The 19,944-nt window shown below is 41.9% G+C and overlaps 1 protein-coding gene across 6 annotated transcripts in view; it reads right to left on the minus strand.

The window, feature by feature from the left end:
• LOC143815398 (uncharacterized) overlaps positions 1-16,962 on the minus strand; it is an 80,620-nt gene extending 63,658 nt beyond the window's left edge. For 3 of the 6 annotated variants that reach the window (XM_077294542.1, XM_077294540.1, XM_077294537.1), the window contains exon 1: positions 16,477-16,960. In XM_077294542.1, coding sequence (XP_077150657.1) covers positions 16,477-16,555 — 79 coding nt within the window. In that variant the 5' untranslated portion in view covers positions 16,556-16,960. Of the gene's footprint in view, positions 1-16,476 lie in introns of all 6 variants that reach the window. The other 3 variants (XM_077294539.1, XM_077294536.1, XM_077294538.1) reach the window with 2 other exon arrangements.
• Positions 16,963-19,944: the final 2,982 nt, after the last annotated feature.

The raw sequence follows: 19,944 nt of genomic DNA on the forward strand, positions 1-19,944 counted from the left end.
AACAAGACACTTCAGACTGGAGGATTTGAACACATACTTTTTGGACTTATCCTATGTGCTCTCCATTTATGATGTTTTGATGCATCAATAGCGACAATGTAATAGAAAGAAACAAGTGCATGTGTAAAATAAGGTAAAGCTCATCTCTTTGTGTGGAAGAGGAACTTTAAAAAAATAGCTTGGCATCTAAATGTCCATTTTAATGGCAAAGGGTGAAAGTGTTAATGTCACTATGTATTAATTAGTGATGAGCGAATATACTCGTTACTCGAGATTTCCCGAGCATGCTCGGGTGTCCTCCGAGTATTTTTTAGTGCTCGGAGATTTAGTTTTCTTCGCCGCAGCTGGATGATTTACAGCTATTGGCCAGCATAAGTACATGTGGGGATTCCCTAGCAACCAGGCAACTCCCACATGTACTTAGCCCGGTTAATAGCTGTAAATCTTTCAGCTGAGGCGATGAAAACTAAATCTCCGAGCACTAAAAAATACTTGAAATCTCGAGTAACGAGTATATTTGCTCATCACTAGTACTAATTAGTATTTGAAAACTTCCATAGGCCCTGTGTAGTTATTAAGCCAAAGGCTTCACTGTGCATTTTTGGTAATTCATTGGAGCGCTATTGGTTAATATGAACTTTTCACAACTTGTTATTAACGTATCAAATCACACATTAACTATGGGCTTTAAGTCCCCAACAATGAGTGTTCTATCCAAAATAATATAGAAATACCCTCACTCACAGCTTATGTTATGAGTGCCCAAGCTGAAATTCTGCCACAGGACCAATTTTATGTCATATAAATTGCCACAATGTTAAAATCATCTACAAAGCTGTCAAAGACTTTGTTTTCCCAAAAACATATGTGTCCAGATTGGCAATAAACCAAGGGGCTCAAGTGGTTCAGTAATTCCCACTGCTCCATAAAGCTGCCCTCATGGAACAGAGTTGTGATCAGTGGACAGAACCATGTATCAAAGGCCAATATGCCGGCTCTGTCCATATACAACTCGGCCTGTACAGGTTGGCTGTTGTCGATCAATTCACGTTCTTCTCAACTTCATGAAATGTGCGTTTACACTAGTCGATGTGCGGTGTTAAACGACCGACAATCAGCAACACATTTGCCAGTTGGCATCGTTTAAAAGCCTGTTTAGACAGACTATGCCTAAGATGTGCAAAGAATGATCTGTAATATAACATTTAGTGTGCATGGGCTGCCATTTTTCCCAGCAGCACAAGTCGTGCTTGCACAGGATGGTGCGCTGCTCATTTGTCGGGTGATTGGCAACCTTTTTAGATTGCACAAATTTTAAGAAATGAGTGTACCTGGGAAAGCTCATTTACAATAATCTTCAAGTTTAAATACACCTTAAAGGGTTTTTTTGGCCTTCAGCTACAAGTCTACAGTCACTGTATTGCGACTGCAAACTTGTATAGATTATCTGGTGCCAGGATCAATTTGCATACTTCCAGCTATATTCCAATGGTTGCACTTGCAAATCACATAACTGCAGTCATGCATCTGCCAATTCCGATGTCAGCACCTGAAAATCCCTACAGTGCGTATGATGTGAGGATTCATAAATCTGAAGTCACACAGAGTAACTGAAGACTTGTAGCCTAAGACTGCAAAAAACCTTTGACAGGATCCCTTCACTCAAATAGCAGCAGCCCAAAGCACGAGAAGCCTAAGCCTGAATCAGAGGCTGGCTGCACAATTGCACTCAGGTATATTTTTCTCAACAATGCTTTGGATTTTCTGGGAAAATATAATTTGAAGAGCCTGTAGGGGACAATAGTCAGAGATAATACACTGCTCAAAAAAATAAAGGGAACACTTCAATCAAAATCAAACCGTCCACAAACGGTTGAAATCAAACCGTCCACTTAGGAAGCAACACTGATTGACAATCAATTTCACATGCTGTTGTGCAAATGGAATAGACAACAGATGGACATTATTGGCAATTATCAAGACACACTCAATAAAGGAGTTGTTCTGCAGGTGGGGACCACAGACCACATCTCAGTACCAATGCTTTCTGGCTGATGTTTTGGTCACTTTTGAATGTTGGTTGTTCTTTCACACTCATGGTAGCATGAGACGGACTCTACAACCCACACAAGTGGCTCAGGTAGTGCAGCTCATCCAAGATGACACATCAATGCGAGCTGTGGCAAGAAGGTTTGCTGTGTCTGTCAGCGTAGTGTCCAGAGGCTGGAGGCGCTACCAGGAGACAGGCCAGTACACCAGGAGATGTGGAGGGGGCCATAGCAGGGCAACAACCCAGCAGCAGGGCCGCTACCTCAGCCTTTGTGCAAGGAGGAACAGGAGGAGCACTGCCAGAGCCTTGCAAAATGACCTCCAGCAGGCCACAAATGTGCATGTGTCTGCACAAATGGTTAGAAACCGACTCCATGAGGATGGTCTGAGTGCCCGACGTCCACAGATGGGGGTTGTGCTCACAGCCAAGCACCATGCAAGATGCTTCGCATTTGCCACAGAACACCAGGATTGGCAAATTCGCCACTGGCGCCCTGTGCTCTTCACAGATGAAAGCAGGTTCACACTGAGCACATGTGACAGATGTGACAGAGTCTAGAGACGCCGTGTAGAGCGATCTGCTGCTTGCAACATCCTTCAGCATGACCTGTTTGGCAGTGGGTCAGTAATGGTGTGGGGTGGCATTTCTTTGGAGGGCCGCACAGCCCTCCATGTGCTCGCCAGAGGTAGCCTGACTGCCATTAGGTACCGAAATGAAATCCTCAGATCCCTTGTGAGACCATATGCTGGTGCGGTTGGCCCTGGGTTCCTCCTAATGCAGGACAATGCCAGACCTCATGTGGCTGGAGTGTGTCAGCAGTTCCTGCAAGATGAAGGCATTGAAGCTATGGACTGGCCCGCCTGTTCCCCAGACCTGAATCCAATTGAACACAACTGGGACATCATGTCTCGCACCATCCACCAACGTCACGTTGCACCACAGACTGTCCAGGAGTTGGCGGATGCTTTAGTCCAGGTCTGGGAGGAGATCCCTCAGGAGACCATCTTCCACCTCATCAGGAGCATGCATAGGCATTGTAAGGAGGTCATACAGGCACGTGGAGGCCACACACACTACTGAGCATCATTTCCTTGTCTTGAGGCATTTCCACTAAAGTTGGATCAGCCTGTAATTTGATTTTCCACTTTGATTTTGAGTATCATTCCAAATTCAGACCTCCATGGGATGTTAATTTTGATTTACATTGATCATTTTTATGTTTTATTCTTCTCAATGCAGTCCACTATGTAACGAATAAAGATTTGCAACTGGAATATTTAATTCAGTGATATCTAAGATGTGGGATTTTAGTGTTCCCTTTATTTTTTTGAGCAGTGTAATACTCCGGCACTGCCCCTGAGGGCTTTTCCCCACACGGCTTCAGGTGATTCACAGGTCTCTCCCATGTGGCATCTAGTGAAAAAGACCTGTCAATCAACTGTAGCAGGTAGGGAACTAGTTTGACCAGTTTTATCTCTGCCTATGGTCCCAGTCGGATCTTTAATCTCCCTGGCTGGAGCGTGTTAGAGAAAATTATATGTCTGCAATCATTTATCCAGGCTCTTCTTATTCAGGTCACCCAGGCTTTAATCAGCTGACAGGTTCCCTTTAAGTGCAAGAAAGACTTTAAGGCTATGTGCCCACGATCCGGAAGTAGCAGCGTTTTAGATGCAGCATATATTCACTGCGTCCAAAACACTGTCTATTGAACACAGGTAAATCCGCATGTGTTAACTGAACCGTGTGGATTTACCGCATTCAATACATTCTACTAACATCTCTGCATTAGAAGCTGACATGTTGAGGTCCTAAAGGACGTGATGAATGTCAGTGTCCGTCGATGATCTGTGGTGTTGGTGGATGCATAGTGGACACGGGATTTCTAGAAATCCCATCCACTATGCTGTAACATCTAAATACACAGCTTCAAAACCGCAGCAATTCCTGATTGTGGACACCTACCCTAATTATAGCTCAGTATTCAGATGAATTGCACATTGTACTTGAAAATGTGGAGAGTCGGTGTCATGAAATCCTACCCAAACATAAAGCTCTAAAAACATGTATATACAAGTGTCGCTCATAGAGAGTAACTTCCTTTTTGTAACATGAGGTAAATGAGAGGTATCCGGCCTTTACTGCCTACCTGCCATACAAGCACATGCTAAATATTTCAGCGTGTTTGCCATCCAAGGGTTACTGGGAGGTTACCGAACATCACACTGTCCCCACACATGTAAGTAATTTATTCCTGAGCCTTTTATGCAGGAATCAAATACAAGGGAAAACAGATGAAATAAGGAAACCCTGTTGGAACGGGATTTAGCGGGTCCCTACAGACCAATATTCTATAGGGATTTAATCACTGTTTAAATATGCTTTAATAGTTAATGAAAGGTTAAACTAGCTGTTAACATAAATTAGATGTGTCAATGGAAAACTTGGACATACACCAGCATGAGTTCCAGAACAATCTACACAGTGGTCTAGCAGCAGTCAGGAGCCCAATAGCGATCCCCGTTGCCAATCTTCAGTATGTCCGCAGGACACGGTGACTGGCACAATTTAGGAGAATCACTATTTCTTGGTTTTAGCTATAAACAAAGCAGCTATATCAAAGCGATATAGCTGTAAAATGGTCTGTTGCCCATAGCAACCAGTCACATTGCAGGTCTCAATTCTTAAAGGGGTACTCTCATCTCCAAGATCTAATCCCAAAAGGTGTAATAATAATATTAGCAGAATACCTCCAATTAGAAATGCAGTATAGTTTTTTGTTTCACTTTGTTACTTTCCTCATGTGCAGGCATTTACAGGACCTTACGTATCCATGGTTACGACCATTGATATAGTGACAGTCAGTTAGCTAGTTGCTAGTGGTCGAAACCATAGATACTAACCTAAATCCAACTCTCCCTTTTCCTCCTTCCTAAATTTTTCTCAGAATTTGGTCCCTCCTATGATGTATGTCCACATCCCCCATGCACCCAATGGCACTTGGTAACTGTGCTTAGATACAGGCTGATGGCTGGATCATGCAACTTATTTGACATGTCCTATTATATTTATGGCTGGACCATACATGAAAAAACTTTTTACCTATTGTGTCCCCCCATTTCCTTATAGACTGTAAGCTTGAGAGCAGGGCCCTCAGTCCTTCAGTAACTTTTGAACTGTGTTATTTTGCATTATCTTTATCGTCTGTGCATGTCCCCACTTAATTGTATAGTGCTGTGAAATATGTTGGTGCTATATACATAAAATTGTTATTATAACCAAAACACATTTTAAGGTTACCTTGAATCTTAAAGAGGTTTTCCATTCTTAGTGACTGCAGACTGTCAAATCATGACAGTGTCCAATGCGTATTCTGTCTCTATTCCCCTTTATTCCCTGTGAGATTGGCTGGTAACATGACTGCATGTATACAGTTGCATAGTTGTGATCATATACCGACTAGACTCTTAAGTACTTATCTCAATGTACTTTTGAGAGTAAGAATCCTTTAAAGAATTTTTAGGATTGTCACCTCCAATAGGTGGCACTAGAGTCCCTGGCCTATATTTATTTTAAGAGATTGTTTGCATTGCCTAAAAGTCTCCCTTTGCTCTCTCCATCACAAAAAATTTACTGCTTAGACCCGCTGTTGAGAGAAGTGCATGAGAACCTAGATGACCCATGACTTAGTTGACCCATGACCTTCTCCTCATTACAGGAAAGACAGGAGAATCGTGACAGTATGTGCAGACTTTTATTCTCAGCCTGGAAACCCCATTAAGGACCTCGTGCAAATCAGTTTTAAGTTTATCAGAATGAAGGTTTCATCCAACTAAATCATTAGCTCGATATTAGTAGATATTCGAAAATAAGTTGACTGAATCTGATTATATTGGCCAAAATTTGTACAAAATATCCTTAGTTTAAAGAAAGATTTTTCTTTCATGAATGATTTTTTGTTAAAAAAAAATATTCCCAGAGGGGTCATTTGTTCATCAACCCGTGTCACTGAACATATCTGGCCAGGCAGGATGATTACAACCAGCAATATGGATTAAAATATGCATGATGATATTAGCATTACGATCATTTAGTATTGCCGCCTACTGGACTCATATACCATACAAGCACCAAGGAAATTCAATGAATTAAATATAAGTTATGCTGAATCTTTCCCAACCAACTTATACATCATTCTGCTTAGCTTTGATTTTTCTTTAACCTGCTGTCCACAGATCAGACTACATGTACAATGTGACATGTCCCGTTTAACTTAAACTCTATGGGGACCTTCACCGTCACTATAATAAATTTTATTTATTGGCAAATTTTCCTCCACATATTTGGCATGATTTAAAAAGTCTGAATGATACTAATAAAAATAAACATTATCATACTTTCTATTAAATCTCATACTCTATTGACTCATTTAGATAGTAAAGACTAATATTCAATCCTTTTAGGCAAAACAATATAATACTCTAATAATTATGACAATAATTATTTACACAGTTATAGGCATTCTTAGGCTACTTTCACACATGCGTCGTGTGGCATCCGTTGCAATCCGTCGTTTTGGACAAAAAACGGATCCTGCAAATGTGCCCGCAGGATGCGTTTTTTGCCCATAGACTTGTATTGCCGACGGATCGCGATGGACGGCCACACATCGCGTCCGTCGTGCACTGGATCCGTTGTGTTTTGGCGGACAGTCATCACAAAAAAAAGTCAATGTAACGTTTTTTTGTACGTCGCGTTTGCCATTTCCGATCGCGTATGCGCGGCCGTAACTCCGCCCTCTCCTCCCCAGGACATAGATTGGGCAGCGGATGCGTTGAAAAACTGCATCCGCTGCCCACGTTGTGCACAATTTTTACAACGTGCGTCGGTGCGTCGGTACGCCGACGCATTGTGACGGCCCCGTACCGACGCAAGTGTGAAAGTAGCCTTAGTCAAATGGGTGTACATGACAAAGACCAACTGGTGCAACAATACAAGGGCCTAAATGCTGTTCTTAAACAGGCCCCCTGATGTGAATGTTCCCCTCAGCTGAGCAGAACTAATTTTACAGATATAGAGACATCAAATATAGGCCACAAGATGAAAAATGCTGTTTTTGGGCTCACTTAGGCTGGTTTCACACTTGTGTTTGGCTGGTCATCGTTTGGCTGCGTACATCCTCCGTTAAGGTGCGCTTACTCTCTGCCTACTTCTGCATGTGTTCTGCATCCCTAACTTTAACATTGGGTACGCAGGGACATGCGTTGTATGCGGATGTGTCTGCATGTGGCGTTTTGACGTGCCCGGCGACCGCACGGGAACGCAAAAAGTTTTGTTTCCTTGCAGTTGGTGGGCACGTCAAAACGCCACATGCAAACGCATCCAAATACAACGCATGTCCCTGCATAAATACTCATATAAATACCCTATTACAATACTTTATTAGTTAAAAGAACCCACAATTGATTCACACCAAAGTGACAAAAACAGACACAAATCAAAAACAAGTGCTCAACAAATCTTTCTAAAATATTGGGGTAACCTAGATGTCCCTGGTATATTGCCTAAGCTCAACCTACCTATCGGCGGGGGTTGGCACCTTAGGGGGGAGCATTATGGCGCCCCCACTCCACGATGGCTACCCCTAGGGACCCTGATGCACCCTACCGCCACTTAGAAGATCCATCTACCCAATTTCTAGAGGGACCACTACCAATAAACATAGATCAATCCTATGCTATAGAGCAGGGGTGTCAAACTGCATTCCTCGAGGGCCTCAAACCATGCGTGTTTTCAAGATTTCCTTCTCATTGCACAAGGTGCTGGAATCATTCTGTGCAGGTGATTAAATGATCACCTGTGCAATACAAGGAAATCCTGAAAACATGACCTGTTTGCAGCCCTTGAGGAATGCAGTTTGCCACCCCTGCTATAGAGGACCCTAGACCCCAATAGGGTAAAAACATATATACTGGACACATTCGGCAGACTAGTGGCCCAACTGGTGAAAGAGTTAATTCACAAAAAAACCTTTCACAGATACAAAACTCAATGTTGATGGAGTAATCATACATCAAGTTTGCTATTGAAATGGTTTAATTATATCACTCAAGTCATCTGAACCTGTTATTGATACTCTATCATAGCCATAGGTCACTGAGACGTTATGATATAATGATAAATTTACTGGCATATCAGGGTCAATCCTGAAGACAATAATTCATACACCCCTTGTCCATATTGATTCATATAGCCAGTCAGATTATCACGTCTCAACCTTACCAAATAGCATATAAAGCTCCCAAATAAACTGTATCGATCTATGAAGCAAGAGCATGATCAATTACCAGATCAGATGGACAAATATTGATGCTCATCTTATTTTCACCTGCCACCTGCTCTGTAGGTATTAACGCCTCAATGCGTTTCGCCTCATAGGCTCATCGGGAGGCCCGATTTCTGGATGTCATGTGTCCCGATGTGGTGTATTGACTAAGCCATGATAGAACACCCTCCTTTTAAAACTACCACCATAGACAGAACTCCCATCAATGGTGATTCATCAGACGTCCTCACAGGACCGCCCCTCAATATTGAGAACGCATGCCCTAGCTGGAACGCATATTCTATCAAGCTAACCCATAATCAGCAAGTGATACGCAGAGATACTATCACCTATCGCATATCTTGGGCTCAGGTTTCACTTCCAGGTGGCGTTCCCGCGATATTCGTGCCCCTACAATACACATATGCCCAACAGCCAATCCTACCTTGTAGAACAGGCACTCCCCCTTCGCATCAAGCATTGCATCACAGGCCGCCGGCAGACCCCGGCCGTGTATGGAGACGCCGTGACGCTGGCTGGGGCATGTCCCTGCATACCCAATGTTAAAGATAGGTATGCAGGATGATGCAGGATGCATGCAGAAGTAGGCGGAGCTTAACGGAGGATGTACGCAGACATAATCAGACCAGCCAAACGCAAGTGTGTACTTAGCCTTACACAAGCTTATATTTCACATGAGTGACATCCAATGTTTTATCAGATATCACCATTGTTATACTATGGGGCCCCGGAGATGTGTTTTTTCTCATGCCAATTTGGCATGAGAGAAAAATCCCAGCATGCTGCGAGTGGATCTGCTAAATGGATTATACAACTCTATGGGTGCAAGTAAAACATTGGAGTACAGTAGGAGGAGTCTCCAATTTTCGCAGAATCAGACAATGGAGTAGATGGAGAATTTAAAGCGAACCTGTCAGCAGTTTTGGCTGATATCAGATACGGCCACTGCCGTTCAGGGCTGATCTACAGCATTCTATAATGCTGTACATAAGCCCCCGGTCCGACCTGAAAGATAGGAAAAATAAATTTTATTATACCCACCTGGGGGGGCGGTCCAGTGCGGTCTGGTCCGATGGGTGTCGCAGGTCCGGGTCCGGCGCCTCCCATCTTCTTGCGATGCCGCCCTCCTCTTGCTTCATCGCTCCCCGGCATCACGTTCCTGCGCAGGCGTACTTATCTGCCCTGTTGAGGGCAAAGTAAAGTACTGCAGTGCGCAGGTGCTGGGCCTCTCTGGCCTTTCCCAGTGCCTGCGCACTGTAGTACTTTGGCTATCATAAGAAGATGGGAAGCGCTGGAACCGGGCCTGCAACACCCATCAGACCAGACTGCACAAGACCACCCCCCCAGGTAAGTATAATAAAACTTATTTTACTTATCTTTCAGACAGGGGGCTTATCTACGGCATTATAGAATGCTGTAGATAAGCCCTGAAAGGCGGTGGCCGTATCTTATGTGGGCCAAAACTGCTAAGAGGTTCTCTTTAAGTTCTCCATCTTCTCCACACCTATGCTCCGGTTTTCTCATGTGAGAGAATTGGATCACACCAAGCTAACACTCTGCTCAAACTTGGAGCAGAGTTTGAGTAGAGTGACATTAACATTATCGATCCAATTCTGTTCAGAGACTATATACGATCGTGTGACCCGAGCCTTTAGGTTCAGCAATAGAGGAACATAGTTTTTTTTGAGCTTATGAAAAGATTAAGCGTCACCTATTCTTACACAGCTGTAACTAAAAATTCTGAAGGTAAAACTTTAAGGTGAATCAGAAAGGATGTTTAGTCTCCTATTAGCTTTTTTTCACATATTAAGTATTTCCTTTTGTGTTTAAAAAAGACATAGGAAACAATGCTTTGCCAAACCTCATTCTATCTTCTGGAAACATGTTTGAAATCTTTTAAAGAGCACCACTAGGCAAAGTATCATGTATCAGAGTCAGCTGGATCTAAATCTGGAGCAAGCATGGACCAGAGCTGTCAAGAGTATAAAATTGCATAGGTTTCATTTCAATAAGGATAATTTCCTCTTGTAATTATGTTTCTTTAGCATCCAATTTAGCAGCAACTTAATGATAAACTGCCGTCAGGGAGTCTAGAGCAGTAATACATAGAAATATCTGGACAGGATCTTTGACATTTCAGAGAATTTGTTTATGGTTGTATTATAATATAAGTATCTGTTATTAAGTGCACAATAACTGATAGAGGCAAACATGCAGTTAAAAAGTAAGCCAGGGAAGCATAATGCTTGGTCCTAGGGTAAAAGCGATAATATCTGCCAATGACATCTTATGTCCTTATCCACTATGACATCATACTTCATAGGTCATGTCTCCAATATAAAAACCAGTGAGATAGTGCCACCTAGAGGTAATACATATTTGTGCAGTTAGCAGTGCACATTACATCATTGGATTGTTTTTCTGCATCCTGATATACAAACTGTAGGGAATTCAGTAGGGCCCAGGAAAAGATAATACCAAGCAGGGGCGTAACTATAATAGGTGTAGGGGTTGCAATTGCACCCATGCCTTGGAGACTAGAAGAGCCCCAAAGGTCCATATGCCCCATAGGAAAAGACTATTATTAAAGACCAGTGATAGTTGGTGGCCTATTGGGGTTTTGAATTGGGATCCACAAGCTTCAAGTTATACCACTGACACCAAATAACCATGAATGTGATCTGATTGGCAAGACCAATTTCAACGGCAGAGGGGTAACTTGAAGCTCCTGGGCTCTAATGTAGATGTAGATGTAATAGCACCACCTACAGTGTGGCATGTACAACACAATCCTGACAGAGGGGCCTTTCGATTCCCACAGGCATTGGGTGCAAGTGCCAAATATGCAACCCCCTGCAGGTGAACCCTAGGCCATGGAGTTGTAAAGGATATGAATATTAGGTTGTGTGCACACTGAATTTTTCTATATCCTTCTACAGTATCATCCAAGTGTCCTTCTTCTTTGAGGCTCCTTTAAGGTTGGAAATGGCCCACTAAGTGCTGGCAAGCATCCACTATGAGGGCTTACTTCTGCACAACCTACTGCAATTATTTTAGTGACCAAAATCCTGTTGTAATTGTATTTCCTTAGCGACAGTACATGATAATTCAGTGCTAAGTGAGATGGCATTTGAGGAAGATCAATTAAATTTCACTCCCTCAATGCCCTGGCTTCATCATTTCTGGTCTAATCACTAAACATGGATTTTCTGATGATTCCTAAACTGTAAACAAATGCAGAACAATTGTAAGAGATCCACGAAATCACATCTGTTATTGTTTCTTTGTTGCTATTTGTGCTAAGTTCCTTTCCAAAAACCTGCCTACGGATAGAGGTCTATTACGTACGTGATTGTTAAGCAACTGTACACAACTGCAAAGTCAAGGGGGACACATCTGCTAAGCAGTGGCCGCTTAATCCTATACATATCCAATTCATTACTGCATGTCGTATAGCTTTACTTAATTGCAAGTGTTATAGACAAACTTACAGGATGTTGTTCTTGTGTTCAAAATGCCTGAAAACGTTGCATTAACCCAACTTTTGCCAGAAAACTATTTACTTTTCAAACAAAGCTAAAACATTTAACATCCGTCCCTGAGACATTGACTTATTTTAAAGTAGCGGGGCAATCTGGGGTCCATTGCAATATGGCAATGAGGAGGTTACTTGGTAAGAAGGTCACTGCTGGCAGGAAGATGTTAACAGCCTTTGCTTTCGTGTCAGATGTGAATGTGTCAGCTTTCACTTGCAAGTTAAAGCTTTTGCTTCCCTTGACAGAAAACATCTGGAATATCTGGAGAAACAGATCTCTACGACAGTTCTCCTAGAATGTGGATTTCATCTCAATCTAGGAATAACAAGGATATAGTGAACCTTAATAGAACATGTTCTTCTAATACTTAAGCACTCAATGCAAGTTAGATAATGTCTCTTGGGGACAAGCAGAACGTGCTCACGTGCAGAATGCTGAGTATATTGGACAAGTGCTGCTAAAATTTAGTGCAGGTAGTTGTAATGTTGTGTATTGTGCATGGCAAAATCCCTGGGCAATGAACATGCAGACTGGGCATAGTACACATCATGCTTCACTGCTCGTTACTTACCTTTCACAGTATTCAGAAATGTGAAATGATTGACAATACAAAACGCACTAATAAATGATATCAAAGTACCCCAAATGTATGATGACACCGTGTGCAGGGCATTAGGACAGTGCCTCCAGAGACATGAGAAATGGGGTATACCTTGAGGACCTAGAATCTAGATTTTGGCCAGTGATCTACTGTTCAAAACCTGGACACCAATGAATTATTGTGAAATAGTCATTTTACCTAAACCTGGACAGTGAACCCATCTCAAGAACGTGAGTCATTTTACCTTACCCTGGACAGTGAACCCATCTCAAGAACATGAGTCATTTTACCTAACCCTGGACAGTAAACCCATCTCAAGAACGTGAGTTATTTTACCTAACCCTGGACAGTAAACCCATCTCAAGAATGTGAGTCATTTTACCTAACCCTGGACAGTAAACCCATCTCAAGAATGTGAGTCATTTTACCTAACCCTGGACAGTGAACCCATCTCAAGAACGTGAGTCATTTTACCTTACCCTGGACAGTAAACCCATCTCAAGAATGTGAGTCATTTTACCTAACCCTGGACAGTGAGCCCATCTCAAGAATGTGAGTCATTTTACCTAACGCTGGACAGTAAACCCATCTCAAGAACGTGAGTCATTTTACCTAACCCTGGACAGTAAACCCATCTCAAGAATATGAGTCATTTTACCTAACCCTGGACAGTGAACCCATCTCAAGAACGTGAGTCATTTTATCTAACCCTGGACAGTAAACCCATCTCAAGAACATGAGTCATTTTACCTAACCCTTGACAGTAAACCCATCTCAAGAACGTGAGTCATTTTACCTAACCCTGGACAGTAAACCCATCTCAAGAACGTGAGTCATTTTACCTAACCCTGGACAGTAAACCCATCTCAAGAATGTGGGTCATTTTACCTTACCCTGGACAGTGAACCCATCTCAAGAATGTGAGTCATTTTACCTAACCCTGGACAGTAAACCCATCTCAAGAACGTGAGTCATTTTACCTAACCCTGGACAGTAGACCCATCTCAAGAATGTGAGTCATTTTACCTAACCCTGGACAGTGAACCCATCTCAAGAACGTGAGTCATTTTACCTAACCCTGGACAGTAAAGCCATCTCAAGAACGTGAGTCATTTTACCTAACCCTGGACAGTAAACCCATCTCAAGAACGTGAGTCATTTTACCTAACCCTGGACAGTAAACCCATCTCAAGAATGTGAGTCATTTTACCTTACCCTGGACAGTGAACCCATCTCAAGAATGTGAGTCATTTTACCTAACCCTGGACAGTAAACCCATCTCAAGAACATGAGTCATTTTACCTAACCCTGGACAGTGAACCCATCTAAAGAATATATGTATTCTGTAAATGACATTCACTGTAAATGTTCTTAGGCATAAGTACTCAAATTTTTACATAAGAATAACATTTAATTATGCCATTTATAATTTTGAACTAAATTTCTGCTAGAACTTCAATAATCATTATCAATCACCTGCATAATGAATGTTTCACAGTTTATCTTGGATTGAGACTAGATTACAAGGTGAATACTAGTCAGAGCTCGACTTCCCAAAGAGTCCAGTGCCCTAGCTCTATATCTAGCCCTGGTCAATGCAAAATAGATAGTCGGCAGCCATGTGGCAACTAGAGTCTATACCTCAAAAGACTCTCCCTAGTTAAGCCCATGCTGTAATAAAAGATACTAACCAATATAAACTATAAAGAACTCCGAAAGCAGACATTCAGACTCGTCTCTCTTCTCTAGCCATATAGTTTATCCCTGATAAAAATCTATTATGATAACAATGATGATTGTGAAGAGAAGTCCTTATTTTCCTGTATGTTACAACTAATAAATCTATGAAACACCATTAGTGTCCCTGTAAATATATGCTAGAGACTGCCCAGAGTAATGCCCAAGATATCTGACCATTCCTCAACCATTGGGACATAATCTAAATTTAAATTATTTAAAATGTATATTTTCCTCCACAGAAATGATAGATTACAGAGTAATAGTTTAATGTATGACATTTGGTAAGAAACACAAGTGTATATACAGTATTGTAGAATTGTGGTACAACTGAAGCAAAACATAACCTCCTAGTAAAATGTTATCAGGGGGTGAAACATGAGGGCAGCGCTCTGACAGAAGGTAGGAATATGCAGAATCTAGATCTGAGAAATAACCCTTTCCATAACTAGTAATGTTTTTATACGTAATTATGACATGTATATAGTCTACATCATTTCCAATTAGTGTGAATGTATAGTTTAACCCCCATAATGTACTCTGCTTCCTACAATAAGCAAGGCATTCAGTTGCAAATCTCTGTGAAATTCTCTTTCCAGAGCACTTATGGTCCATAAAAATTTGGCAGCAATTCAGACACTTGTTTCCTCTGTGAAAGTAAACCCAGCCCTCTATCAGTGCTGTAATATCCAGAGTACAGCTCTACGCTTATCCCTGTGCATACACACTGCTACAAGAATGGACATTAATGACATTAGGTTGCCTGGAGAGCATTAAAGCCGAAGACTGATGCTTGAAAAAGTTCTAAACTACATAGAAAATTACATACTGCTTGATGGACATCCAAGAGGAAGGTCACTGTCTTCAGAAGAACCTAAGCAGGTATGTGCCATCTACAGATCATAGTTAAAGAATTGTTCTTCTGTTAGAAAAATGATAGATAGGAGGTTTAGCTTAATTTAGGTTCCTCACTGATAAAAAAAGACCCCAGTGTGGCAGAGCTGAGCAGTGATAAGCTTGGATCTACAGATAGTAGGATTGAAAAAAGACACATGTCCATCAAGTTCAACCGAGGGATGGGAGAGTAGATAAAGGAAGGGAAGGGCTATGGGTATCTGTGGTTTTGTATAGCATTGCAGATAAACCACTTACAGGGTTAGGCTATGGTCACACTATCAGTATTTGGTCAGTATTTTACTTCAGTATTTGTAAGCCAAAACCAGGAGTGGATGATAAATACAGAAGGGGTGACATGTTTCTATTATACTTTTCCTTGGATTGTTCCTCACTTGGTTTTGGCTTAAAAAAAAATGAGGTAAAATACTGACCAAATACTGAGCGTGTGCACGTAGCCTAATCATGATGACCTACCACACCACTAAGAGATAAATCACATATGTATATTTGAATGTTCTCTATGTTTGTATTGTCCTTTTATATTGTTATTATTATTTGTTATTATCTATTTGTATTAAGGCATATTATGGTAATAAAAGGGTTAAACACAAGGGCCCAATGTTCCAGCCCAGAAAACAGGACCCCTGGTATTTTTGCCCACCTTAACAAATGTGATAAGTCGTGTGTGTGTGTGTGTGTGTGTGTGGTTTCCAGGGACCCACTTTCTTTTGCCTTCTTTACACATGACCTGTGAATATTTGTTTCATATGTAAACTGAATGAATTCACATGTGTTTGCAGGCGCATTAGTTACTCTGCGAGTCCAGCCCTGGGCTTTCACCCTGTGTTTGGTCTTAGTTCTGAAGTTTAGTCGTTTGTGACAAGCACCTGGGAACTGCAGAAATCCAAGTTTAGGATTTAAGCAGCTCCAAAATCAGGATACAACATCCCTCGGAATGGGAACGAAATGTGTTTTAGCATGTTTCCAGTCTGTGTTTAATGCTCACTAATGATAGCCCTTTTCTTCTCTGCTATCTATCAGTCATATATGTTATTGACCTAACATAGTAAGGTGTGACGGTATAGACAGGTGGATGTAGTGTATATGACATGGTGTTCATGGTATGACGTACGTATCACGTCCAATATAATACATATCTAGAGTTATAGAGGGCATTTAGTGAACCGAAAAGGCAAAAATGAGGTTAAGCATTGCAGAATACACATAAAACACATCAAGGACATTTCAAGAATATTGAATTATTAGGCCCTGAGTGTAAGTGAAGTGTGCTGGTGTGTGCATGGTTACTCACCTCCTTGCAGAGAAGTTTGGCAGAAGGCAAGAAGCAGGATGATGCTCCAAAGTGGAGCGGCAGGCCGTATGCTCTCCATGTCTCACAATGCCCCCGTCCACTCACAGATGCTGGGTTTTATCCCGCCGCTCAGCTCACATCCCCAATGAGGGAGGGACAGCAAGAGACACGACGTCATTCGAAATGTGCCAGCAGCCCCATCCCACCCTCCTTATTATTGGGAGAGGAGGGGGAATATTTTATTTTGTTTTGTTTCCTTTTTTTCTTATTTCTTTTTCTTTTTTTTTTTTTTCATTTTTCTTGGCTGAAGTTCTGCAATTCTGGCTGAAATAGACATGGGAGCAGAGCCAGAGAGAGGGGGTGCAGAATTCTCCTCTCCGTGTTTATCTGTCTCTCTCATTTGCTGTCTATCTGTCTGTCCCTTCACTCTCTTAACAGGGGATTTATCAAACTCGTTTGCTAGTTGTACACTAGGGCGAACAGTTTTTATCAATGAACTCATCGCAATACTTTCAAGCACAGGTGCAAGACTTCGAGTCGGAGAAGTCAGACAAGACTGAGTTTCATGCAGATTGTTTCCAGCGTGTACAAGCGTCTGTGCTTGAAGGACGAGAAAGCCTTCGCTTTTAATACAGCAGAACATATAGAAAGCTCCAGTTTATGGACTTTCCTATTGTAAAAAAGCTACATAGGTAGATTTTTATATCAAGTTTCCAGTAAGACCTGTTGCTGATTATGATGTTCATATACAGTATAGAGACTTCAGATGCATTTACATGGTCAGCTGTAGCATATAGAAAATATAGAACTTAATATACCATATTTCATTGCAAATGATTCTTCCATCAAAGTATACTGTAGAATGTACTTAACAAGGACCTGTCACCAAGTCAAAAGTGGCCAGTTTTTGCTCTTTTTTTCATTTCCACTGCTTCCTTGGGTATTTTAGTTTTCCTATTTAAAAATTATCCATAAGGTTCTAGAGATAGGAGTCTTTTTATTTAGTGCTAATTTGTATGGCTTTTACCAAGGGGGGCAGAACTCCCAGGATTTTCTGGAGATATGTCTTTAGGTTGATCTGCTTTAGTACCCTGTGAGCAACGCACCCTTGTTAAAGACCATAACAATTAGAACTAAATAAAATGTCCCATATCTCTGAAACCTTATGGCAGAATTTTAACCCCTTCACCCCGAATCCTGTTTTCAACTTCTTGACCAGGTCATTTTTTTCAGACCACTGTCACTTTATGAGGTCATAACTCTGAAACGGATGCTGGTGATTCTGAGACTGTTTCCTCGTGACATATTTTACTTTATGATAGTGGTAACATTTCTTTGATTTGACTTGCGTTTATTTGTGAAAAAAGCGGAAATTTGCTGAAAATTTTGCAATTTTTAAACTTTTAGTTTTTATGCCCTTAAATTAGAGAGTCATATCATACAAAATAGTTAATAGATAACATTACCCACATGTCTGCTTTACACTAGCACTATTTTGGAAGCATAATTTTTTTTGTTAGGAATTGTTATAAGGGTTAAAAGTTGACCAGCGATTTCTAATTTTTACAACAAAATTAGCAAAACCATTTTTTTTAGGGACCAACTCACACTTGAAGTGACTTTGAGGGGTCTATATGACAGAAAATGCCCAAAAGTGACACCATTCTAAAATCTGGACCCCTCAAGGTACTCAAAACCACATTCAAAAAGTTTATTAACCCTTCAGGTGCTTCACAGGAATTTTTGGAATGATTAAAAAAAATTGAACATTTAACTTTTTTTCACAAAATTTTTTCTTCAGATCCAATTTGTTTTATTTTACCAAGGGTGACAGGAGAAATTGGACCACAAAAGTCATTGTACAATTTGTTCTGAGTACGCTGATACCCCGTATGTGGGGATAAACCACTGTTTGGGCACATGGCAGAGCTCGGAAGGGATGGAGCGCCATTTGACTTTTCAATGCAAAATTTGCTGGAATTGAGATCGGACACCATGTCGCGTTTGGAGAGCCCCTGATGTACCTAAACAGTGGAAAGTAGACCCCTGTTATGACCCCAATGGCAGAGGGTCTCTGCAACAAATACCTAGTCTGCAAACACAAAAAACCAGCTCATAGGGCAGTGGTAACTGGGCTGACCGTATAGCTAATCCTAGCACCACAAATAGCAGCAGCCGGGGAACGTGCCTACGTTGGTTCCAGACGTCTCGCGCCAGCCGCAGAACTAACTAACCCTAGAAGGGAAAAGATAGACCTTTCTTGCCTCCAGAGAAAAGACCCCAAAAGTTGGATACAAGCCCCCAACAAATAATAACGGTGAGGTAAGAAGAAAAGACAAACGTAAGAATGAACTAGGTATTTAGCAAAGAGAGGCCCACTGACTAATAGCAGAATATAGTAAGATGACTTATACGGTCAGCAAAAACCCTATCAAAAATATCCACGCTGGATATTCAAGAACCCCCGAACCGTCTAACGGCCCGGGGGGAGAATACCAGCCCCCTAGAGCTTCCAGCAAAATCAGGAATCACATTTAGTACAAGCTGGACAAAAAATAAGAGCAATACAAATAACCAAAAAACAAGGAAGCAGGACTTAGCTTAATTTTGCATGAACCAGGACCAGCAGACAGGAGCAAACAGAAAGGACTGATTACAACGATTCCAGGCACCAGACTAAGAATTCAGGAAGTTCATATAGCAACACCCCTGGACTAACGACCCAGGTGGGTGCCAAACTATGGAAAGACAATCTCAGAGTCATACCACTAGTGACCACAAGAGGGAGCCAAAAAAGTCTAATTCACAACAGTACCCCCCCTTTAAGGAGGGGTCACCGAACCCTCACCAAGACCACCAGGGCGATCAGGATGAGCAGCATGAAAGGCACGAACTAAATCGGCCGCATGCACATCAGAGGCAACCACCCAGGAATTATCCTCCTGACCATAGCCCTTCCACTTGACCAGATACTGAAGCCTCCGTCTGGAAAGACGAGAATCCAAGATTTTCTCCACCACGTACTCCAACTCGCCCTCAACCAACACCGGAGCAGGAGGCTCAACAGAAGGAACCACAGGTACAACGTACCGCCGCAACAAAGACCTATGGAACACGTTGTGAATGGCAAACGACACCGGAAGATCCAAGCGAAAGGACACAGGATTAAGGATTTCCAATATCTTGTAAGGACCGATGAAGCGAGGCTTGAATTTAGGAGAGGAGACCTTCATAGGAACAAATCGAGAAGACAGCCATACCAAATCCCCAACACGAAGTCGGGGACCCACACCGCGGCGGCGGTTGGCAAAACGCTGAGCCTTCTCCTGTGACAACTTCAAGTTGTCCACCACATGATTCCAAATCTGCTGCAACCTATCCACCACAGAATCTACCCCAGGACAGTCAGAAGGCTCCACATGTCCCGAGGAAAAACGAGGATGGAAACCAGAGTTGCAGAAAAATGGC

The sequence above is a fragment of the Ranitomeya variabilis genome, chromosome 3, assembly GCF_051348905.1.
Source record: "Ranitomeya variabilis isolate aRanVar5 chromosome 3, aRanVar5.hap1, whole genome shotgun sequence".
Classification (NCBI taxonomy): Eukaryota; Metazoa; Chordata; class Amphibia; order Anura; family Dendrobatidae; genus Ranitomeya; species Ranitomeya variabilis.